The sequence below is a fragment of the Amyelois transitella genome, chromosome 8 (genome assembly GCF_032362555.1).
Source record: "Amyelois transitella isolate CPQ chromosome 8, ilAmyTran1.1, whole genome shotgun sequence".
In the NCBI taxonomy this organism is placed as follows: domain Eukaryota; kingdom Metazoa; phylum Arthropoda; class Insecta; order Lepidoptera; family Pyralidae; genus Amyelois; species Amyelois transitella.
The window spans coordinates 5,688,952-5,714,406 of record NC_083511.1 but is presented as its reverse complement, the minus strand read 5'-3'; the positions used below and the strand labels follow the sequence as shown (position 1 = coordinate 5,714,406).

The 25,455-nt window shown below is 33.0% G+C and overlaps 5 protein-coding genes across 5 annotated transcripts; 2 read left to right on the top strand and 3 right to left on the bottom strand.

Annotated features, from left to right (window-relative positions):
* Positions 1–225: 225 nt before the first annotated feature.
* LOC106137223 (kelch-like protein 5) lies at positions 226–7,300 on the bottom strand. Its single transcript, XM_013338025.2, has 10 exons — positions 6,951–7,300; positions 6,606–6,766; positions 6,192–6,394; positions 5,903–6,100; positions 5,465–5,647; positions 4,862–5,014; positions 4,406–4,566; positions 4,015–4,222; positions 3,505–3,694; positions 226–3,213 (listed from the first exon to the last, which is right to left on the bottom strand). The coding sequence occupies exons 1-10, from the start codon at positions 7,178–7,180 to the stop codon at positions 3,071–3,073; spliced, it is 1,830 nt and encodes a 609-aa protein (XP_013193479.1). The 5' UTR covers positions 7,181–7,300; the 3' UTR covers positions 226–3,070.
* Positions 7,301–8,262: 962 nt separating this feature from the next.
* On the bottom strand, positions 8,263–12,613 carry LOC106135612 (prefoldin subunit 3). Its single transcript, XM_013335969.2, has 4 exons — positions 12,346–12,613; positions 11,809–12,051; positions 10,410–10,564; positions 8,263–9,244 (listed from the first exon to the last, which is right to left on the bottom strand). The coding sequence occupies exons 1-4, from the start codon at positions 12,412–12,414 to the stop codon at positions 9,157–9,159; spliced, it is 555 nt and encodes a 184-aa protein (XP_013191423.1). The 5' UTR covers positions 12,415–12,613; the 3' UTR covers positions 8,263–9,156.
* Positions 12,614–13,424: 811 nt separating this feature from the next.
* LOC106135810 (guanine nucleotide-binding protein subunit gamma-1) lies at positions 13,425–14,228 on the top strand. Its single transcript, XM_013336199.2, has 2 exons — positions 13,425–13,567; positions 13,638–14,228. The coding sequence occupies exon 2, from the start codon at positions 13,738–13,740 to the stop codon at positions 13,948–13,950; it is 213 nt and encodes a 70-aa protein (XP_013191653.1). The 5' UTR covers positions 13,425–13,567; positions 13,638–13,737; the 3' UTR covers positions 13,951–14,228.
* An 882-nt stretch (positions 14,229–15,110) lies between these two features.
* Positions 15,111–18,067, bottom strand: LOC106135437 (DNA fragmentation factor subunit alpha). Its single transcript, XM_013335732.2, has 2 exons — positions 17,429–18,067; positions 15,111–17,044 (listed from the first exon to the last, which is right to left on the bottom strand). Exons 1-2 carry the CDS (start codon positions 17,905–17,907, stop codon positions 16,927–16,929), a joined length of 597 nt encoding a protein of 198 aa, XP_013191186.1. The 5' UTR covers positions 17,908–18,067; the 3' UTR covers positions 15,111–16,926.
* An 803-nt stretch (positions 18,068–18,870) lies between these two features.
* Positions 18,871–20,241, top strand: LOC106134899 (E3 SUMO-protein ligase ZBED1). Its single transcript, XM_013335042.2, has one exon. It carries the CDS (start codon positions 18,871–18,873, stop codon positions 20,239–20,241), a length of 1,371 nt encoding a protein of 456 aa, XP_013190496.2.
* Positions 20,242–25,455: the final 5,214 nt, after the last annotated feature.

The following is a 25,455-nucleotide window of genomic DNA, read 5'->3' as shown; positions in this document are numbered from 1 at the left end:
AAATTTGGTTTTTCAAGATTGGTTCAGTTTTAATGTGTGAAGATATAAGATAAGAAACAAACAAATAAATTTACATACTTTCGCATTTAAAATATTAGTTGGGATGACCTTCGGTATCCGTAATATTGTTCAAAAGTTTAAGAGTTTATAGATTTTGGTGCAACTGCAATCGCGCAAGATGATTCAGATAACAGCAGCACTCGCTCTTTGAATAAAACCATCAAATTTACAATAAGATTCTTTATTAAAAATATGGGTATTTATTTCTCATAAACATATATAAACATAAGACTAAAAGAACTTAAATTGCTTTAGCTACAGTAGGTAGGTACTTAAGCGATCCTAGGTATTGTAAACTAAGTAATATATTGATATAAAAAGGAACTTCTTTTACTGGAATTTCATCAATTTCATTAAATTTTCTTATAAACTTGGAAAAAGGAACAATGGTCAGTATAAAAATGCAAACATTCTTCTCGTTTGTAGTAAGACTTCCCTCAACCCCGCCTCAATATTGAATCTTATTGCCAGCTCAGAAGGTTACCTAATGGTCGACAGACAGAGATTATGGTTATAAATATACAATTTTTAACATAAAATAATGTTGATGAGATTAAAATTGTACTTTCGAGTAGGAGCTAGGTGCCACCGTTTTTACTGGGGTTCAGGTTCCTTTGGAACTGAGGGGTACAGCCAGTAGGTACTAGGTAAGTACCAGAGTTAGATAAAGTCAATAAATTTAAGTCAAACTTTATAATTTGGGATCATATTTCATTTCAAATAATAATAAATTCGGTAAATATTGATTGATTTAAGAATGTAAACCACAAATACCTACATATTTTCGTCACATATTATTTTGCAACAATATGCTACATTCCTACAGCCTAGTACCAGACAATATAGGTACAAAAATTAATAATGAAATATGAAAATCACTTAATTTTTAGCATCTAACGGATCTTCTAGTACTAACATCACAGGTAGGTCCCCATAAACAATTTTTATATAAAAATAATACGCACCAAATAAATACTTCACGCCAGTTACCAAAATAAAGTTCAAGTAATTTTCAAGTATGAATTTTCTCTAAAAATATGGTAAGGGACCGAATTCTCTACACAGTCATTTACAAATATGCACAATTCCTCTTATTATAGTATAAAAAATAAGATACGAACAATGTTTTATAGTCAAAAAAGGTTATTCACCTTAAGGTTTGTAACCGTTTTTAAAAGGAAAAAAGGTCACTAGTAAGTAATTGCTACACACTTTAATAAAGGTAATGCAATACACACAGTTATACATATATGTAATTTTACATAATTACATGTAATATAATTGCAAACGTAACTTACATTTGAAACTATCTTAAAATTAAATCTAGAATATAAAAATATATATGAGATCAAATACCAATCTTCGTTTTTCAAATAGTAGCATGACTTGAGCGAAATAATTAAAATATTTATTTAGGTTCCTTCAGAAGGAGTCTCCAATTCGACTCAGCTTTAAAATTAGGGTTGTTACGTCGGCACGCGTTATAATCGGACAGAACTGCGATTTGGCGTTTATCGAGTATACCTGAGAATTTTTGCTTTTTTAAAAGATAAGACCTGTTTGACGAATGAGCTTGTTCAGCCTGGCAGCCCCGGGTTGTCTGAAATCTGAATGAAACATCAAGCTGCCGCGGCATGGATTTAGAGTAGCGTATGGGGATACATACGACTTTCATGTTATTATAGGTATTGAAAATTAACGTCGATCACTATTTTTGTAGTCGCGTAAGCTAGATTGTACGTTTTTAATATTCAGAACGATGAACGAGGCAATATAATTTGAACGGGATCGGCTGTATTGTAAAAGTTTGCATCTGAAGGTAAATAATGCATTCTAAACGAATATTCTCAATTATCTAAAAATACTCTTAGAGAGCATTAGTATTAGAATTTGGCGAAAAGGTCACTTGAAAGATAACTTTTGTGACCAGAATTTTTTTATGTTACTGCAGGAAACTGCAAGTTACTAAGTATGTGATTTCTCTTACCATCGGGATAACACAGTATATTATGATCAATATCTGTAATCACTATTACTAATAACAATACATGATAAATGTTCGGTAAATTTATATACTAAACTATCACGAAGAAATTGACAATGCCATTCCTATTTAGGTGATTCGGCGGACAATCATAAAAATATACACAGTCAACTTAAATTAAAAAGTTGAAACAGATTTCGGTCTAAAGTCAACCTGAATTTAATTGTTATGGATACTTATAAACAATTGCTCACGTTTACTCTAATACACAATTATCGACTTATTTCGAAAAATTGGAATAGCGTTGATACATTTAGTATAATTAATTAATATAATGTCGGTTAGTAAAACAGCGCAGACGTCCTAAAACGGAATAAGTGACAAAATAACATAATTGGTATACAAAAAAGGTAATATACATACACGGCAGAATGAGTCTTCGTATTGCGGGCAAAAGTTGTTTGTACGTTATGATTATTTAAACTACGCGGTGCTAGCGCTTAATTGACACAATGCGCCGTGTGAACAGATCTTTAGTTCAAGACAGACTTAGAACTTTTACGTTGAAGTGTTTATTACTTACCTACTCTCCCCCTTCATTTGTTGTCCTTCCGATTGGTTGACTCACCGCATAACATAATTGGGGCATATCACATATGTATATATTTACAAGATCGCAGCTTTGATACATATAAAAAAAAAAAATTTTAAATCCCCGTCACCAGGAACACAGCTAACAGCGTCTACAGCTTGCGGCCTAATATTCAACAAGGTAAGTAATATTCGGTCGAAAAATCGTAATCAGCTTACAGAACCAGCTAAAAAGACGACGACGACAAAAAGGAGAATATTACCGAAGAAGGCTCTATTAGAGCCTTCTTCTTATATTTTTTTTTGTTTAGACTAAACAAAAAAAAAAAGGAAATTTGGGGTGGCACTTCCTCTCATTTTTTTGTCGGTAAGCCTAACAGGGTAGTCCTGTACTATTCACGCCATAATGTAGACGTGTAGTTGGTAGTTGCGGTATCAGAAGAGATTCCTTGGCGCCGGCACGGCGACCACTGCGGCGCCCGCGCGGCCCGTACTGAGAGGCGCGAGTTTCCGCCAGCAATTCGATTCTGCGTCGTATACTTCTACCACGCAGAGGTATTGCACACCGTCGTATCCCCCTAATAAAATTACAATTGCAATTTCAGTGCGGTTTAACAGCAGTAGCTGTAAGGTAGTCATTCCATGATTACAGATAAGGTACAACGCGCGAAAAATTTGATAAAAAAGTGACACTGTAATCTTTACAGGTCAAATACAGCAAGACGCGTTAAAATTGTGACATATAAGGCAATTGGATAGTTTAAAAGTAAATTAATTTTGGTCTTAATTTTTGCTTGTATGCATGCTGTTTGTTTTTGTTAGCAACACAGACCCATAAATGTTGAGAAGATGATGAAAATTAGACTTACCGACGGCCACAATCCTGTCTCCCAGCAAACACGACCCTATCGCGTCCCTGCCAAGGGAGAGCCTCGCTAGTAACACCCACGAGTCGGCCACGGGATCGTACCGCTCCACACACGCCAGTCTGCCGCCCACTGTGTTGGCAGGAGCCTCGTGGCCACCTAAAGCGTACAGGTATCCACCCGCAGCGCAAACCTATCGATGATGTAAGCGTTAAAATTATAGCAAATTAAATTCATCTGCTATGGTATTGTGTAATATAATATATATCTCTGTAAATATTTTGTCTCTTTTTTTTTAAATATCTAAGAACCATAAACAACTATTTATACAACACATACCAGGCTATTAATTAAGCACAAACATCTAGTACAAGCTTATATCGCGCGAAAAGCTGTCGCTATTTCGCTTTTCATTCATTCGCGATAAAAACGGCGTCGCGCGTGTCACGCTACACGGGCAGCTAAATGGAGCTTTCCATTTCTTTTCGACATTGTTGAAATGTATATACTCACACTAACTCCACCCCGGCGCCGGGTCATAGGCGCGCAGTTGGTCCAGTGGTTGGTGTTGGGGTCGTAGCACTCCACAGAGCGCAGACACGCGCCGCCGTCGCGGCCGCCCACCGCATACAGCCGGCCGCGCAGCGCCGCCACGCCGCACGTGCTGCGCGCGCCCGCCATGGGCGACACGATCGTCCACGTGCGCGAGCACGCGTCCCATCTTAAAAGTTCCATATTTAGATTATAGTATCTTGAATGCGTCTGACCAACCATTATATATATGTAAATATATATATATATATATATATGTTTACATGTTTACTTCCGTTCCTACGCATACTTACACAACCTAAGGAACCTTCCAGATAGAGTGCATCAATCTTACAAGAACAAAGGAACATACCTCTCAACAGAATTGAGATAAATCCATCCATCATGGCCTCCCACAGCATACACAGGCGAGTTTGGCCCATCGCCTAAAACAGCCACTCCTAGTCCATGTCGGTGTGTGTTCATTGGGGCTAAAGTGCTCCAGCTCAATGAAGTCAAATCAAAACATTCCACCTGTAAATTAATTATAATTAATACTCGAATCACTCTGTTACATTTAAGACTGGTTTGACAGCACAACAAAGAATTATGGAGAATTAAAATGTACTCCATAATTCTTTGTTGTGCTACATTAACAATTTTTCATGCAATTGTTCACGTAAATTTTGCGTGTTCTCGCGGTTGGCGTCGGTATCTCCATTTCTTAAATACTAGCAAAAGTTCTTTTGTTGGCATTTTAATTGCCTAGTTTAACCTTTAAAATAACATGTCCAAAAACATTTAGTTTAGTCAACTATGATAATATTACCGTATTTAAAGTTTTCAGACCATCCCTTCCGCCAACAACTATCAGTTTGTTTTGCATCACTGCAACTCCAAACTGCAACCTTCTGGCTCCCATCCTCATAAAAGGTGACCATGTATTTGTTCTTGGGTCATAGATTTCCATATTACTAGCGCCCTGAAACAAAAAAAGCACATTTACAGAAGACAAGACAAAACAATCCAATTATTTTTATGATAATATATAATTTAACAATTAAAATACTTATTAAGAAGAACATCCAAATTTGTCAAATTTATTATTATTTGACATTGAAATATTAACAAAATGATCATAATTAGACAGAGCCTTTATATACTTGTTATTTAAAATATATGTATAAAATTACACTTTAAGAGGTAGAATATGTGTTCACAGAAACTGTACCTAAATACTAAAGACCTATATTGTAATCCTAATCAAGGAATAAATGATTATGATTTTTATGAAAACCCAGGACAAACAGAAAAGTTAGTTAGCTATAATGACCTGACTGGCTGATCAAACCTGAAGAACTGTGATTCTGAAGAAATTAAAATTAAATTTAATTCTATTGTATTTTAGAAGAGAAAGTTTATTGGTAAATACCTTATATCCATCCATGCCTCCAATAGCTAGCAGTCGCCCAATGGTTGAGGTTCTAGGTCTTGTTCTGTGTGAGAACAAGAAAGACCTCCTCTCTGGCAAGAGATGCCATTTGACAGCCTCCATGATTAAAGGCTGGCATTCAGTGACATTACCACATGCCAACTCTACTTTGTCTATTAAATACTGTAAATAGATAAGTTATTATTTTTAGTTAATTTAGGATTTATTTCACAAAAATTGTACTTTTTATATAAATAGGTCATAATTATATTTATGGTAAGGTTTTATCTACCAGTTTATACTACCCATAAATATTATTGTTAATTCTATTTATTCTTTTATTAGCCAACAATATATTATGTATAAATTTTGTGGAATTTATACTACGAACTCTCAAGGCAGACCCTTAATAAAATAAAAAGGTTATTTTCAACATACCTCAGAGGACAAGAGTGGTAGCTTTATCAACTTAAGTAAATTAGGCAAATGCTGTTCCCTATTGGGTCTATCATGCTGCACCCATGTCATCAGGCTCTCAAACACATTCTCCTCAGTCACCACGTTGAGATCGTCAGACTTCAACAAATTAGCTAACTGGTCTGATTGGAGTGACAAAAATTCTTGATGCTTCACAACCTTAATTATAAACAAAAATTTTATGTAAACCATAATGTTCTTATAATATGTGAAAATGTTTGAACAGTGAACAAAATATTTTTGACTTTACCTGCATAAAGTGTTGATATGTGTATTCTATTGCACTTTTGTGTAAATTCATACAAGACTGTTGTTCAGCAAAGAAGGCAATACCCAAACAGTTACATGGATCAAGTTGCTTTTTTAGGAAAGCACAACATGCATCCGTGACAGAGTTTAGTTGTAGTAAGCTGGATGTAGAAAGAAGGACCTCAACTGTTTCCTCCCTCAATTCTGGAAGAAAATTGTTTTTAAATATAAATTTTCCCTGATTAAAATAAAAATATAAAAAATAATGTCAATCAATTTCAATCATTCAAAAACTAAATACTTATGTTTAAAATAACAATCACTTTAATATCCCAAGAACAAAACATTTGCTTTATCTTATTATACTAAAGATCTTTACTTTTTCTAAATTAAGAAAATACACCAGACTATTTACCAATAGTTCCTGTATAACAATAGCGAACAAGAGCTTGTAAGGCTTGTGAGTCAACCCTCTCCAATGTTATTTCTGTCAATTGAGCTTCCCTTAGCGAGCCGGTAAACATTGCGGCGAAATACTCGCTGCAAGACGCTAACATTACTTTGTGTGCTGGAATTCTACAAACAAAAAAAAATTACTGAACTGTAGACAACTTTTAAGTCTGTTAACAGCAACAAATGCAGTTTCTTATGTATTTGTTTTTAACAAAAACAATGATACAGCTTGCAAACAAAGAACGCACTGAACTATTTTTGTACCTACCATTAACAAAGAAGTAGATAAACAATAATATAATATTACCTGCATCCTCCAGCTATGAGCGCTACATCACATAATTTTTGTGCTTGAAAGTATTGATATATATTTTTAAGCGTATTTTCGGAATGTCCTTTATCACGATGGAACTCATCCTGGCTTGAAGCACTCGAAAGACTTAATTGACTTAGTTCTCTTGGAAGGCCCTCATCAATGGAGGTAGTGGATATATTATCTTTGGAACATTCTGGCTTCTGTGCATCACAACCCGACATGATTACACAAAAAGTATTATTACAATAATAAATTTCAACTTTTCATGAGCTGCTGGTTTTCCACACAAGCAAGTAAAACAACGCACCAAACGAAAACAAAGAGTTGTCATTTCAGCATTTCATACTGTCAGTCAGATGAAAGCTGTCACTGAAATATTTTTTAAAAGTAGACTATGTTCAACGACCATAAATAGGGTGTGCAGAAAAATTGATTTAGTTTTTATATATTGGTGGAAAGACCTCTTTAGAACTGCCAAAAGTGGGAGCAGTCAGTAGTAGGTTTTTAGGAGTACCTTCCTACATACCTATCATTTCACTCTACACATTTCTACTTTAGGATGTGCCATGTGGTTCCCAGCACTATAGAAGGTAACTTGTAAAATCACTTTTTGGTCTCTCCCAAGTTTCCATGCTAGTTAGTCTGAAGGTTACCAAATAAGCACTAAAAAAACGGTAAATTACGATATTTTAATAAATTATGACTGATAACGTAATATAAAGATATTAAATTAAATTATTATATTAAAAAAAAAAACAGTTTCTTAGGAGTTTTTATTGTTGTATTAGTGCATTCAGGCACTGCACAACATTTATGGGAACTCATTTTAATAATATTCACACATATGACGTGGCACAAGTTAAATAAAACAAGAGAAAATCAAAACTATTCGAAACACCAACAAGCTCTGTATGATATTTATGCGAAATCTACGTCACTGCATGCCATGGCCGCCATATTGATAAAAGTCGCGTTTTGGCGGCATATTTGAATATTTCATCCTTTTTTGATTTTTTAATTAAATAGCTAAAATAAAGACAGAAAAGTTTTTTTTTAGGGCTCTATGTTTGGCTTGACAAATAGCATTTTCAAGCCTTGACACTGTTACTAACACAATGTATAGTTACTTTACTATTTATATAGAGCAATTAATAGTGACAGGTATTGCAAAATACCTGAACCAGCTCAGCTACTAGTTGAACGTAAGTTTCAACGTAGCAACGTAGGTTCGCTGTCTTGTCTTCTTCGTAAGGGATAAAAACGCGAAAAAATCAGAATCGTATATGCATTGAAACAATTTTAAGAATAATAGCAGAGTATTTATTGTTAACGTAAGCAATAAAATGTATTAATATACAAATTGTAACATCCGTTTTCTTCAAGCGTGCCATCTAAAATGGCTTAAAAAGACAACGAAACGAATACAGTTCAGTCATAACATTGGTCATGGCAGTTTTTTCATTTATTTAGTAACTTATAAAACGTTTTGATAGCAATAGTTACACTAGTTACCTAAATAAGGTTTTACGCAACCCATGTCTTTGAAGACATTTTTGAGATGAAAATGAATGAAGTACGACTCATATACATAATCAGTTAAATGACTAGTATAAAAATATAATACATTGATGTACTATAATAACATTTTTCAGAACATTGTTAAAATAAAATGATTATTATTGAGTTCATTACCTACTGCCATTGACCAGCAAACTTGAGTGCCAATGTTATATTTTCAAACAAAATACTTAGTAAAACTTATTCTATTTATCAAAATCAACTATGATTGATAAAAAAAAAATCTGTTGGTTTTCTTTACTCCATAAAGGATATTGCCGTGACTATTTGTATAACATGTATAATCAATTTTGTTCGAAGGCATTTTATAGGAAGCATGTTCAAACAATAATACATTCAGCTTCCTTTAAGTTAAAGTTTTAAAGAAAAGCAAGTTCACATCTTTCTAAAAAGCGCTTGATGAATAATTATTACAAACTTAAATTAATTTTGCACTTCACTGCAAGAATATAAGATCTTGTATGACGGTTGAACAATAATTTTCTGTAAAAGTAATAAAGACACAGTTGTTTATGTTTTGTCTTAACCAAGCTAAGACTATTTTCTACTCATACAACCACGCCTTGATAAAGGTAGCAGTTAGTGAGGCGCCTTTGTAAAGACATATTTTAGTACGTAATTAACTAGATGCTTTGGCAGCCTGGCGTTTTTTAACATCCCAATTATATACACGAGCCATGTTGACTTCAGTTGTTGTGCATTGATCTCTGGAAATAAAAAATAATTCGTAATTTGTTAAATATTATTCATTATAAAACGAATGTGTGTGGTAGTGTAGTTGAAATGAGTAGTAAAAATCTATTCAAGAATTATATTTGAAGAAGTACTATCTCTCTTCTTAACTTTATTCATGGTAATATTCATTTTAATCAATCTATTTTTATATAGGTATGTATATTATTATGTATTTATTTAGTTTGTGTAATATTATTTATGTAGTCTAAGTTTATATTTATAGTTTATGTATGTGTGTAGTTTATTTATTATACACTAACTAACATTTCTTATGTATGCTGCCCACCCGGTTCCAGGATTTTACCTTTCACTACCCAAAGGTTGGCTGGAAGAGATTGCTTAGCGATAAGTCCGCCTTTGCTCAACATGTTCATAATGTATGTTTCTTCTACATATGTATTTTTTATGGGCAATAAAGATAATTTGTATTGTATTGTATTGTATATTTAGGTGGTAATTAAGATTTCAAATATTTGATTTTTATCTTCTTCCCATGATTTTCCTGGCATAAGATCGAGTTGCATCTTCAACACTCTGAGATGATTTAGGGGTCACCCTGAGACGGCAATTATGCCTACATACATATAATCACGTCTATATCTCTTGCATAGTAGATATAGACAGAGCCAACAGTCTGGAAAAGACTGATAGGTTACGCTCAGCTGTTTGGCTTGATGATAGAATTGAGACTCAAATAATAACTCAAATAAGACAGGTTGCTAGCCTGTCGCCTACAAGAAGAATCCCAAGTTTATTAGCCTATCCCTTAGTCGCCTTTTACGAAATATTGAGAGAAAGAGATGAAGTGGTCCTATTATTTTATTTTTAATTGGTGCAAGGAATCACATGGCAAGAGAGATAATTTAGGGGTCCCCTTGATACTGCAATCCTTGGGTGGATAAATCAGAATTCAAAATTAACCTATTGCAGGGGAAACTAACACCTATATTGGATCATAGTTATATATCTAGCTGACAGTTGATATCTTTCCTCACTGTAAGAGTATCACTCTTTAGACCTTACATGGTATTTAAAAATAACGAAATTTTTTTTATATAGTATAAAGAAATTTTTGTTATTTTTAGAGAATAGAGATTAGAATAATATTCACTGACTGTAGTGAACTGCAATATTTACCTTAAGAAATCCAAGTCATGTTCAACACATTCCAAGTTTTTCTTTGCTGTTGCCATATTTGATGTCAAAAGTTTTTCTGCATCTTCTAAACTGTACTCCAACATAACGTTGGCTCCAAGCCAAAGGTACACCGTGTTTGTCGGTTTTATATTAGCCTGTAAAAAATAATTATATAATATAAATAATGAAATACAGTACTTTTTGAAATGGAGAAAGAAATGACAGCATGTAATATTTTGATTGGAGGAGAAAAAGTTGAGCAAGTGAAAGAGTTTGTATATCTAGGATCAAAGTTTACATCAGATGGCAAGTGTGATAGTGATATTGAAAGGAGAGTGAACGCGGGGAACATGGTGAATGGAGCTATGCATGCCTTTATGAGCAGTCTGAAACTATCCAAAAAGGCACAACTGGCTGTGCATAAGGGCATGTTGGTCCTGACTAGGGTTGCCAACTTTTTTTAGAAGAAATAGAGTGTATCTGATTTTAAAGGAGGTAAATAAAGAGTACAGACTTACAAAAAAGAGTATTCTGATTACATAGATTTTGTATATTAATACAGACTGGCAATAAAAGAGTATTTTAGCGTACTCTATTGGTGTTATAGATTATAGAGTACGCCTACATGATATAGAGGACAATACTCTATTTTAGAGTACGGTTGGCAACCCTAGTCCTGACATTAATGTATGGGAGTGAAAGTTGGGTATGGCAAAAGAAGCACGAAAGCAGAATAAATGCAGTGGAATTGAGAGCTTTAAGGAGTATGATGGGTGTGAAATTGAGTGACCGGATAAGGAATAGGGTGATAAGGGAATGTTGTGATGTGAAAGAAGATGTAGTTACAGGAATAGAAAAGGGTATGTTAAGATGGTTCGGTCATGTGGAGAGGATGAATGAAAGCAGGTTGACTAAGCAGATATACAAGGAGAGTGTGGAGGGAAAGGTCAGAGTGGGAAGACCTAGACGAACGTATCCGAAACCGCCGAGCTTGCATGAAGAGAGTTATGAATGTGGATGAAGCAACGGAAGTATGCAGAGATTGTGGCAAGTGGAAAGAGGTAGTCTCTGCCTACCCATCTGGGAAAGAGGCGTGATTTTATGTATGTATGTATGTAAATACAGTACTTACCTAAACTACAGGCTTACTATAGTTAATCACATTCATTTAGTGCATTGGTAGTCATGAAAAAATATAGCTATTCTCATTTCTCTTCCCATACAGATTGTTAAAGTTTGGAATTTTTTTTAAAGAAAATAGACTAGTAAACTGTTCCATTCAATGCAATTCAACTGAACATGAGCTTCAGTCTTCTCTAGAATATTGGCTCACTCATTAAGGAATAAAGTTGTTATAAATGTATAAAATAAAAATTAATTTATAGAATGTATAAAATACCTTAACAAAAACTTGGTCACTCAATAGAAACTTTGTTTCAGTTTCGTCCTTTTGTGTCTTTAATTTTTCAATCATTTCTAAGGACCTAGCTAAGTCTGGTATTTGTTGCCGCAGACGGCGTCTCTTTGTCGCTAAAGATAGCTCCATGTACTTGTATTTCCCATGTTGCTCATCAAGTTTTCTGAGTACTTTGTCAACCCCACTGGAGTTTTCTGGTTGATTCATAAATTCATCAACATTATCCTAAAATAAAACCTGATTATTCATACTACTAATATTAATAACACTGTACACTGAACACAATAATACCAGGTCAAAGTAAAATAGTTTTAGAAATTACCTATGTATTATTATTTTATTTATTATCGTGTGTGTTAGAGCTCATGAAATAATTTAAGTTTTCATCACAGTATAGTAAGAAATTTAAGAAAATAAAAGCAGATGGATGTTTATAACCTAAAATTATATCAAATAATTTATATAATAGTAATCGAATATTTAATTCTAATATAGCCATAATTAAAAGCAATAACTTACTACAAAAATAGCCTCTGGTATTCCTGAAAAGGATTTAGTATTCGAAGAGTCTGCTCCATCACCTTCCATTTCAATTCCGGCGAATTATATTTCTTCTAACTTTTGTAGTACCTTGTTTTAGACAAAAAGTAAATGTTACATTAATTGTTAAATCCTTTTCCTTTACTATATTGAAGAAAAACGGAGAAAATATAAAATTTTGGGAAAAAATAAATGAATAGAATAATGAAGCATAAACTCTCTATGAACATGAACCACAGCAGTGCTGCCAGACCAAAAATCCGATTGAGCGCTGTAAGATGTAAAAAAGCGCTCGATTTCTCGGAAATTCTGCTTTAAAAAAGCGCTAGATATCCCGCTAAAAGAACAATTTTTCTTGAATGAAATAAAGCAAACAAACAAAAAAATACTTAAGTAAAACGTTCATTTGCGAAATTAACAAAAAAGTAGCTATCGCTTGATATATTTTAATTGTCCATAGCTGAACTAGGGCCTGGTAAAGGTTCATTAGTAGTTTTGAAATATTTTTCCGATGTTCCAATCTTTCGCAAGACATCGGCTGGAATTTCATAATTCGATCAATTGCGGTCTGCGACAGTTAGTCCTGTACGAATTGAATACTCTTTCTATATCCGCATTGGAATATGGTAAGCTCATTATTTTTGGGACAACTTCGAATAAATCTTTCTTTATATGGACAATTGCTAGCTGCATGATAATTATATCAATCACTTTTCTTATATTATTGTTTGCCATTGCTGGACAGTACTGTCTATGTCGCTTACTTACAAGACTTTAAAACTTGTATAAAATGTTGAAGCCATAGAGTTTTTTAATATGTCATGACGTAAATGAAAAAAGCGCCAATTATCCGCTAGGCGCTATAATTCTGTAAAGTTCACCAAACACATAAAAAAAGCGCTGGATCTAGCGCCCAAAGCGCTAATGGCAGCACTGAACCACAGATAATAATTTTAAATGTATAAGAAACATAAACCACTCGTAAACTTTTCATAGACAAAATATCTAACACATTTATAAATGAAATATTGAAGATGTCACTGTCACCTTTCCTGACAGAAATCCAATCATTCAATTTTGACATTTCGTTCACCATTTTATTCGTAAATTTGTGTAAAAGGACTACGCATTTATTTTGTTGTGGAAAATCATCAACCCAATCATACCTTTATTCTAAAAGAGTTTAGAAAACCCTTTTAAGGTGAGAACTTATAAGTTCATTGAATTTTTTATCGTGCTTGCCAATTATTTATTGTATTATTTCTTTCCAGATTTGCACATTTCAAGGTGTACCTCAAGGCTACGCCCTGATTTGTATTAGAACGATTGTTTGACTTTGTGTTCAACATAGGCCTATCAGACACTGCGGTTATGGATATGATGGTGTCGACGTTGCAACAGCAGCGTGCTGTCACGGAGCAGCTACGCCGTGAAGCGGCTATCAAACGGATCCCGGTTTCTGCTGCGGTTGCGGATATCGTAAAGTATATCAATGAACATGAACAAGAGGATTGCCTGCTCGTCGGCTTTTCCAGTCAAAAAGTAAATCCCTTCCGCGAGAAGAGTTCCTGCACAGTTCTTTAAAATAAATTTTTTTTTCTATTTATACCTTGTCGAAAATGTGAATTGTGAATTGATGGCATCTTTGTTTGATTAACTATACATGGGTGCGTACTCATCTATGTATACATTTGATGTTATTATTTGGGTATGTAACAGCTTCATTAAGCATTAGTATTTTCTACATCTAATTATTTGTGAAGATTCTATGTATAAAACAATGAGGTATTTATTATCATTATTCTGTACTACTAAAGAAAGGTATGATATACATATATAATGAAATAAAAATTTTAAAAATCTTGTGATGTTTTATTTAACACCAATTTTTCATAACAATTGTTTGCTCTGTCGTTCTCATAAAATAATTGTGCAGTAGGCACTTATTAATTACCATTGTTTTTATGTGCATAATTTAACACATGCGCTGAAATGTTTCTAGACACTAGAAAAAAAAAATAGCTATGTATCAAATATTGATATAAGCTTCAGAAAAATAACAGGTAAAACTGCAGATTGTATGAACATTTAGAATTAGGAAAGCATTAAAATATCTCAATTACAAAACAGTCTCAATTCTATCATTAAACCACACAGCTGAATGTGGACAATTGTTGTTTGCAAGACTGTTGTCTCTTCCCTGCAAGGGATATAGATGTGATTATATGTATGTAAGAACATGCTGAAAATCTAGTGCAACACAATGTAATGTAATGTCCAGTCTTGTCCTTTATTAAATTAGGAGAAAAGAATATGGAATTGGAAGATTTATAAGATACTGATTCCTTCTGTCATTAAGCGAACAAAGTATCATGCCAAACTGGCATCACCTCATCAGAAATAAACTGTGTTTACTGCTTCACTTTCCCTGTAGATTGTAAGTTTATAGATAGAAATGAACTCTGAATATGCTAGCAACCTGCCACCTCTGAACATTTCTCAACATTCAGCTGGATGTCTTAATGAAGGTTAAGTCTTTTCAAGTCTGTTGGTTCCGAGTCTTTTCAAGCCTGTTGGTTCCAAGTCTTTTCAAGTCTGTTGGTTCTGTCTATACCGAAGGACATAAAGACGTGATTATATTAAAATATGTGTTTTTATGTCAATTTATTCAATTACCAAGTGAAAAAAACACGGGTAGCAAAGTAAGGAATATGATGGTACTACAGGATGAAATAGGGATTACCAAATGAAAAATACAAAAGCCCGACAATTTTATATATTGTGCACAGAAAAAAAGTTACAAGTTCTATCAATTCCACTATAGGAATTATGGCAGATTCAACAATTCCTATAATACCAATACAAAGTTTGCATCCTGCTCTAGTTACATTGCAAATTATATTGAAATACTTCAACAAATATAATGCCAAATAAACTGAGCTAACACCAAAATATTCAAGAAGTTGATAAAAGAAGTAGGTACATATTTTATGTATATAGATTGCTACTATTTTTCTTACATTGGCACTAGATTTTAACATGAATTAAGGTTCTTATTTTACAATATAACAGGTATTAGTGTTAAACAACTCATGCATTATTGATTGGAGCACTAGTTTAATATTGATTTCATATAACAAAGCATTGAAAGTTACTTTTGAAAGTGCATGAGAGCATGGAAATCAATTTTACTTGTACATTTTTTAAAAGTAACAAATTTCAATAAGTTATGACAATGTAATAAATGTGTTCATGTAATACATACATATACTAAATAGGCGCTATTTCAATATACCTAGACTTAGAATAAATACCTAAGCAATGAGATTCAGCATTACATAATTTTGCTGGTTGTGCACACAGCTTTATGTTTTAAAAAGATACATTCATAAATAGTGCAAACATATATTTTTATTCAATATAGAGCACAAGAAAGTATGTACTCTTCTTAAGATCTAATAATAATATGCTTAAGGGAATAATCCATTCAATTCACACCCTTTAATTACACTTTCTAAAATATTGTATGGGTTAACACATTGGTATGATTTAATAAGACAGTGATTAGATGGCAGTGGGTTTGAACATAGGAAAACTTACATAATATTTGAATGGTTTGAGCAAATTTGGAATTGAAATAATAATATCTTAATCTAGGGGTAAAACTATATAAAAAAGAAATAGTTTACCAACTATCAGTCTTTTGAATTGATGTTGTTTATCAACCTTGTGGCAATTTATTCCTCAAAAGTTTACAAAATGAGCAGACATAGTAAGAAAATAGTGACCATCTAAAATGTTGATATTCTAGCAAATCTATTATAATGTCCTAAACATTTGGAGAAATGTGGTGTTAGCAATATTTTGGTTTTATAATAAACAAATAAATAAAGTTTTATCCTTAACATGTTAGGATTCAATGCCAGCGTAACAATAAACAATTCCATGAAAAATCCAAATCAACCACTGATTGGTAAACACATTGTGTGAAACAAAATTTTAAAATTAAGGCTATTGCTAAAATATCATCAAATGAAAATAATTTGGTATTTAAGAAATATTTAACATTATATTATTCACATGTTACCTTATAATATGTCTTATACTGATAACATACTAATACTTTCAATTCAGCTCATATTCATAAGATTAAAGTCTTATTTAATTAACATCTACAATTTCATCACATAACTACCTGCTTAGTTCTTACCTCTTCTAACAAACTGCATGATAGAATGGTTAGACTTAAAAAACATTTAATGCACAAAAAATTAACTCAAAGTTACAAATTCTATAAAAATCTGAACTGTGAAAGGCCTCATTAATTGGTGTATTAAATAATTATTTATTATCAAGATTGGTAAACTGAGATGATTTTAGGCAACTCTCTTAATTTTGCTAAAAAATTCAATATGTTAAAACAAATAATCTTTCTTGTTTTTACATATTGAACCTTAAAAATTAATAAAAATCTTTGTAAACTTTTGAGACTTTTTTCTATCCCTTAAAAATAATTGAGGGTTAATACTAGTAATTTGATGGAAACTAATACACTCATTCCTACACCCTCTCTTGCTTTGGCGGTGGAGTTATATCTTCAGCTCCATTAGCAACACTCTGGTGGTACAGTTTCAGAAGTTCCATTGCATCTTGTGCCTGTCGCTTTTCCAATAATATTCTGAAAATAAGAAGTTATGAGTGCGAGTTGAATTTTGTCAAAGAATATTTTATAAAAAAGTATGTGTTTGTTATAATTTTAATTGAAATCTGAATAAATAATTGATTTTTTATTATTAATGGAAGTCTTACAGTCTAATTTATATGATATATAAGTAAATATAAGTAATAATAATATATTGCGATTGCTAATTACAAGACTTCACCAGTAGAATAAGACAAGATTTTTGTCAGAAAGTGGATGTAAATATTATTTTTACAAAATTTCATATAATATTATTTTAATCTTCCTCTTGGCATTTATACTAGTTACATCCTTAACTCTCGGGGAGGAGCCCGTAAATAATAAGATTTAATGTAGAGTATTAAAAATATATGTTAATACCTTCCTGAGGCTTCTTTGATGTGTTCCAAAATGATTCTGTTGTCTCTATCAGTAACAATGTCGGCGAGACTGTCGGGATCCATATCAGATAGTAGTTCTAAATCCTGACCGCCTAGTAAAGATATGTGGCACAGGTTATGCTGTAGCCGCCCAACAAGGTTTGCAACTTGGCCTTTATCTCCCAATGTTACTTCATCGGTCTGATCAAGAGACACTTGGCACTTCGGCATATTTGGCGCCCACTTTTCGTTTCCATGTAGAATCATAAGTGAAGTGTCAGGATCAAGTGTAGAAAAATATTCTTCATCATCTACCTCCGTCCCGTCGGACTCTAACACTACTGTTAGATTCTCAGAAGGTAAACCCAACTTGTCTGGTACTTTAGTCAATAAATCCTCCAAGGAAACAGCCACAATGCCTTTCTTCTTGTCTCGGTTTACATCACAAATCTTGTATGGTTTGTTGATATCGTTCTCCATTGTTTAAGTTGGTTCAGATACACATTTATTTATTCTCGTTTGTATTACAAGAAGCTAAGCTGCGAGAAATCTCGTTTTTATTCTAAATTTGTAAGTAAGATTCGGTAAAACGGACAAAACTAGTTAAATAGATTTCACAAACACAATGAAATGGACTAGTGATGCGACTCGAGCCCTGTTTTTACTCGAGTCACTCGAGTGAATTTGTCAAACTCGTACTAGATTGAAAAAAAATATTATTCGAGTCTCTATGCACTCGAGTTACCGAGTCAACTCGGCGCATCGAGTTAATTCTGTTGCCACTAGATGTCACTTCACTACTCTATTTTACTTATCTGTGTCGGGCCGGTACAAACAAATCAAAACTGACAGGTTTAAACTTGCATCTCGTAGTTAGCCGTACTTTAAGTTTTTTTTACCAAAATTGATTGAATATTAGTGTTTAAAAGTGAAAAATACGTAAAAGAGTTGATATTCTTAGTATTGGTGAATATAAATTAAAGTGTAAAAGTGATTATACCTTAGGTATTTGATTGTAAGTAACCTACTTAATTATATTGTTAAAAAATATGAGTGAAAAAGAAAATGGAGCTAAACAGAAATCATCAGTGTGGTTATATTTCGAAAAAAACAGTACCAATAAAACTGTCATATGTAAAATTTGTAAAAAAACAATATAAAGATTTCGGGAATACCACCAACTTAATAACACATATGCGAGGAAAACATTCGCTCCAATTCAGTGGTTTTTTTGAAAATAAAGATAAATCCATAGATAGAGACAGCAAAATTAATAATTCATGTGGACTATCAACATCTACCGCTAATAATCAAGTGGAAACTGTTGGCTCTGATACGACTAGACCTGAAGAGTGTGCTACCAAAAAGAGGCGTTATAAACAGCTATGTTTTTCATCATCCAAAAAACAAACCCAAAAAGATATTGATATTGCCCTCGTTAAAATGATTTGCACTGATATTCAGCCTTTGCAAATAGTAGAAAATAAAGGATTTATCAACTTTGTCCGGACATTACATGCCGATTACATTCTCCCAGACAGAAAAACTTTGTCGGAAAGGTATTTACCTCAACAGTACCAACTGGCACGCTCTTCTCTAGCTGATAAGCTAGAAGATGTAAAGAATTTGGCTCTAACTACAGATATGTGGACCTCGGATAGCAATAAGTCGTATTTGACGGTCACAGTTCATTTCATTAGCGAATCAAAACTATTCGCGCGTACGTTAAGCACAGTAGAAGTAAAAGATGTACATTCTGCGACTGTTATAGCCAACGTTTTAGATACTGTTTTGGAGGAATGGAGAATCAGTGACAAAGTTGTTACTGTTGTAACTGACAACGCCTCCAATATTAAAAAGGCTGTATCGGAATATTTAAATAAAAGAAATCACTTTTGTGTGGCCCATACTCTAAATTTAGCAGTATCTGACTGTAAAAAATCAAACTTGCCATTGACGTCATTGTTAGAAAAATGTCATACTGTAGTAACTTATTTCAAACAAAGTACTAAAGCAGCTTACAAATTAAAAGAACTGCAAGAGCAGATGAACCACCCTGTCATAAAATTAAAACAAGAGGTTATTACAAGATGGAACTCAAGTTTTGAAATGATGGAGAGACTACTACAGACTAAATTATCCTTATCAGCCGCATTGTCTACCATGTCTTCTGCTCCGGAAAATTTCACTGCTAACCAATGGGAGGCAATAGAAGATTGCGTCAGTGTTTTAAAACCTATTGAGCAATTGACTACAATACTATCTGGCGAAAAATATCCAACTTTGTCCTCTATGATACCGTTAATCAGAAATGTCCAAACTTGTCTTATAAAGAAGGTTCCGGTTACAGAAATAGGTGAAAATCTAAAAATCTCTTTGCATTCTGCTATCACTAAACGCCTCGGTATCTTAGAGACCAACAAAACTGCTGCCAAATCCACTTTTTTAGACCCCCGCTACAAGAAAGCTGGTTTTGGCCTCGAAGCCAATGCAGAAAAGGCTGCCCAATGGGTTATAGAAGAGTTAGAATCAGAGATTATAAAAAAAAATAGGAATTTAGCTCCTGATGAATCTAGTCAGACAGTGAACACGTCAAGTAATGCTAATGCTAGCATTGGCACAAATAATAAGGCTAATGATTTATGGGAGGATTTTGACAAAAAAATATCAGAGAGAGAATTAATACAAACACCTACTTCTTCTGCTATAGTGATTGTGAAACAATATAGAGAAATGCAATATTTAGATCGTCATCTCGAACCAATACTATTTTGGGAACAGCGAAAAAAAGCGATGCCGGAGTTATATGAGTAAGCTATTAAATATTTATGTATACCTGCATCATCCGTTCCTGCAGAACGAGTGTTCTCTAAAGCAGCCTTAATTTGTAACCAAAGAAGAAATAGATTAGATTCTAAAAAAGTAGACGAAATCATTTTTCTAAATAGTTACTTCTCATAATATTTTTTATTATTTTATTTTTTTCACAAAGAAGAAAAATGTTAAGTTAAGCACAATTATTATTATTGATTTGTCTTTAAGAATCTATTTTTATTTGTTTTGTATGAATATTTAATGTTTGTTAGAGCATATTTTGTTTTTATATAACTTTATTTAGTTTAATTGTCTTTAAAATTAATAAGTTATGATTTTTTTTATTATCATTAAAGAAAACTTGATTGTAAGCTATACTAAACAAAAGTCTGAGACAGTCTGATTTAATATAGTTATTGATATTTATTAATAATAAAAATAATAAAAAGAAAACTAAGTTACTTGTAACTAAAATTGCATAAAATATGATTGTTCACAAAGAAGTAAAAATGTTAAGTTAAGCACAATTATGATTGTTGATTTGTCTTGAAGAATATATTTTTATTTGTTTTGTATGAATAGTTGATGTTAATTAGAGCATATTTTGTTTGAAATATAGGTTTATGTCACTTTATTTAGTTTAATTGTCTTCAAAATAAATAAGCTATGAATGGATATTTTTTTAATTATCATTAAAGAAAAATTGATTGTATGCAATATAATAAACAAAAGTCTGAGACAGTCTGATTTAATATAGTTATTGATATTAATAATAAAAAAAAACTAAGTTACTTGTAACTGAAATTGCATAAAATGTGATTGTCATGAATAGTCAACCATTCATGGAAATTTAATTATTCTTACTTCTTAGGAAGATCTCATCATTGTACATTGTTGATTTCTTAAATAAATAATATGTTGAAATTCTTATAATGTGTATTTTATTTCATATTAGTCCATCCATGACAATGATACTAGTTAAATAAAAATTGCACTCGAATTGCAAACTTTCAACTCGAGTGAGATTTTTACTCGAGTGAGATTTTTTACTCGAGTAACTCGAAAACTCGAGTATGACTCGAGTGAGGCTGTAAAATTACTCGAGTGACTCGAGTCACAACATCCCATTCGAGTCGCATCACTAAAATGGACAAATCGCTGACAAATTGTGAGTGAAGTCAGTGAATGAATGAAAAAAATGAAAATTACTGACTCAAGAAATTATTGCCATATAAAAAAGTAAATTACAAATAACCCATTTTTTTCTTGAATTAATAAAAAAATTCCCGTAGAATAAAAATATACGTTACTTTATAACGTTGAGTAAAATTACGAATATTTGAGCGAAACTTCACGTTTGGTAGGCAACTACTTGCTATGAGCTCTAAAATACAACTCCCGCGTTCGTCTGACTGCCCCCTGTTTTTGTGGTTTGCCAGACGGTATCATACATACGCAGGTTGTGTTGTGCGGCAAAGAAGGTATAATAAGGCAACTAGTATAGTGTAGTGTAGCTGGCTGCGTTTTATGTATACGTTTTCTGTTTATAGGTGGAGAATGAACTTTACCTAGAGAAATATATACCTACTTACTTATTATTTTCATATTTTGAATAAAGATATCTATAACAAAACAAGTAAGTAACTACTTTTATGCCTACATCATCATCAAAAAGCAAATTTTTTGTACTGTTTAGAAATTAATAAAAAAGCAACCGTGTGTTTTTCATTTATTAAGTTCTTTTATTAAAATTAAAATATGAATAATAAACTTAACACGACTTTGAAAATGTAATAAGGATATGTAAATATAGAAAATTAGTTATTTTCTTATGGGACAGATAAAGTCAGCAGATCAGCAGTCCGGGTTCGTTTATTATAAATATTATAAAGAAATACGTATTTACCATATTAAATCCCGAAGTTTAATTATAGTGAAAATCAAACCCATGACTCTGGTAGATGTGATTTGAATATCCATAGAGGCTTTTCCAAATTTGTATGAAGTAGATCTGCACCTAAGATCGTTTGCTGTGTAAAAAAATCAACCTTATAATTTAAGTATCTACCAATTCGACTTAATAATATAGATATGAGCAGGTGGTGGAAGGGAGTACAAGGGCGGCTGCAGGGTCACGATCGGTCAGAGCGCGACGCGACGGGATCAATAGAATAGCTTGCGGGAAGCCCTCCCCCAACCCAATGGCTGAATGCATTTTAAAACTTTTTAGATGCACGTTCCTGGCCTCTTCAATGTATTATTTATATAAAACTTTACTAATGCATTAAGATAAAACAGGTAAATATATATAAGCATAACTTAAGCATAATCTATTGTAGAGATTTGTCCCAAGGAAATTAATCATGTATCGGGTCTGTCGCAAAATGTGCACTTCGCAAAATAGCACTCATCAAAAACCACTTCCACTTCGTAAAATGTACGTATATCATAGAATGTGCATTTCTCAAAGGGCTGTCTCACATATTGTGCACTTTTCAAAATGCATTCCGCAAAATTTGTTTCTTATTATTTATTAAAAAATACAAACTAAGTATCTACATAAACTGGTTTTGATCTAATGCATCATTTTATTTTGAATAATTCTTCTGTAGTCGTAGGAACTTCGTAAAAAGAAATATTTATTTATTTACTATCCCATATCAGGCCACAAAATGAGGAATTAAAGAGGAACAAAGTTCGTAAAACTGTTTGGTTACAACCTCTTATAGACGGGAATCTAAATTAAGTTTGTATTATTAAAGGCCAGGATCGGAGTCGAGGTCAACAAGCGACGAAACCGCTATACCCTAATTTATAATTTCCCACAGGACTGCAAGGCCACAGACTGTCATTTTGAATAACAGTTTATTAACTTAGTACTTACTTTGTTCCTTACGGCTTCTTGGCATAATTACAATAATGAGCCTTACTTGGATGTTAAAACCAAATGCCTACTTATATTCTTATCCTTAGTTTATCATTGTGAAATATTATATATATATATATATATATATATATATATATATATATATATATATATAACATGCGAAGATGATAAAATGAATAAACTCAATAATTTAAAATTAATTTAACATTCGATAAACGGTCAAACGAAATTATTAACAATTTTTCCGAATGTAAAATTTTGAGCTTTCCGACAAGCGTATTATTTTATTACACGAATACTGAATAATTTTACCGTAATCTTTATTTGAAAATAAAACCGTTTAAAAATTTGCGCTCATTTCGTATTCAATTCAGTAGAATTACAATGTCGGCCTAACTAAGTGCTCAATAGGTAATTATGAACGCAGTTTCGTATAAGTGCTACCAGTTTTTCAATTGCTTTTTAAAACATAATCAAGTTTCATATAATTCATTCCGAGAAAAAAAACGTACCAATAGGCGCCATTATTTCACGCGGAACTTTTATATATTTATGGAAAAGTGATCGATTAAAATGCGATCTTAAAGCGACTTTATTCGTGCCCACTCACATTGAGGCTCACGGTATATTGAAATTCAGTGTGTGTTTCAATTTGCAAATGGACTGTTTGCCTGATAATAATTTATGTAAGACTTCTAAATGTAGCCATTACTAGTGCAGTATAGAATGTATAATCTGAATTTTTTTTTTTTTTTACGGGACAAATTACACTGATCTCGAAGTAAGTTCGAAACTTGTGTTACGAGATACTAACTCAACGATACTATATTTTATAATAAATACTTATATAGATAAACATCCAAGACCCAGGCCAATCAGAAAAAGTTCTTTTTTCATCATGCCCTGGGATTCGAACCCGGGACCTCCGGTGTCACAGACAAGCGTACTGCCGCTGAGCCAAAGAGGCCGTCGAATTGTTTTATAGGATATCAAATTGTTCTAAATGTCTGTTGATTATTTTTCTATCTGTCACCAACTGAGCGCGATACATATATATAATCACGTCTATATCCCTTGCGGGGTAGACAGAGCCATCAGTGTTGAAAAGACAAATTGGCCACGTTCAGCTGTTTGGCTTTAAGATAGAATTGAGATTCAAATAGTGAATGGTTGCTAGCCCATTTCCTAAAAGAAGAATCCCAAGTTTATAAGCCTATGCCTTAGTCGTCTTTTACGACATCCATGGGAATGAGATGAAGTGGTCCTATTCATTTTTTATTGGTGCCGGGAACCACACGGCACTGAACGCGATTTCGATCGATATACCTTATAAGAAAATTGTGTTAAATTTATGTTGGATTATACTCGTAGAAGGTAGATATAAGTTTCCGTAGGATAAGAAAAAAATTGAATGACAAAGCGGCGGCGCAGACGGACAGAAAGAGAGCAATGAACAAAGTTACACACAATTAGAAATTAGGTGTTTTTGTAAACATCATTCGGCTTGTCTCTGTCATAGATTGGAATTACACAAGACGATAGAAATGATACATATTTTATGTGACACTTAAAGAATAATCCGTCGCCACAGTAAGCCAGCTGTAAAATAAAATTCAGAGATATTATACAAACCTTATAACGACTCACGGTGATGATAACCAACAGTTATAACGACGGCATGTTTACCAGTAGGTACTTTCCATTTCTATAGTATTATTCCGATTTTGACGGTTCAGTAATATTTCGAAATAAAGTGCCAAGTTTGCTCGAAATAGTAATTTCTCTTATTCTCTTTGAAGAGTGATTCAGCCGCGGTATTGTCATATATTTTATGTATTGTTCTGCAGGCCACATGACCTTTGTTTCGTCTGTATTCAGGTCGAGGTCACAGGTGTGAGGCCAGGTTCCCACGGGCACACTAGGTGAACGATATACTAGCTTAGTGTTGCCTCGCCTTGCCTCGGCAAACTCTACTCCGAATGGAAAACCCGATGTATCAATAAGTAACATTTATCACGACAACGTAAGTGGATGTGGATAATTTGGTTGTAGTTTCTGTTATCTCAGTACATATGTAAACAAGTTTTTGGTTCGAAGAAACCTAAATAATATGGGTATTTAGATTTCTATAGTAAATCGTAAATATTTACGCGCGATAGTGACTATGATTTAGTATGATTTAAGTCCTTTTAAAAAGAGCTTAGTTATGTACCTACTTAAATTTACGGCCTCTGTGGCGCAGCGGTAGTACGCTTGTCTGTGACACCAGAGGCCCCGGGTTCGAATCCCGGCCAGGGCATGATGAGAAAAGAAATTTTTCTGATTGG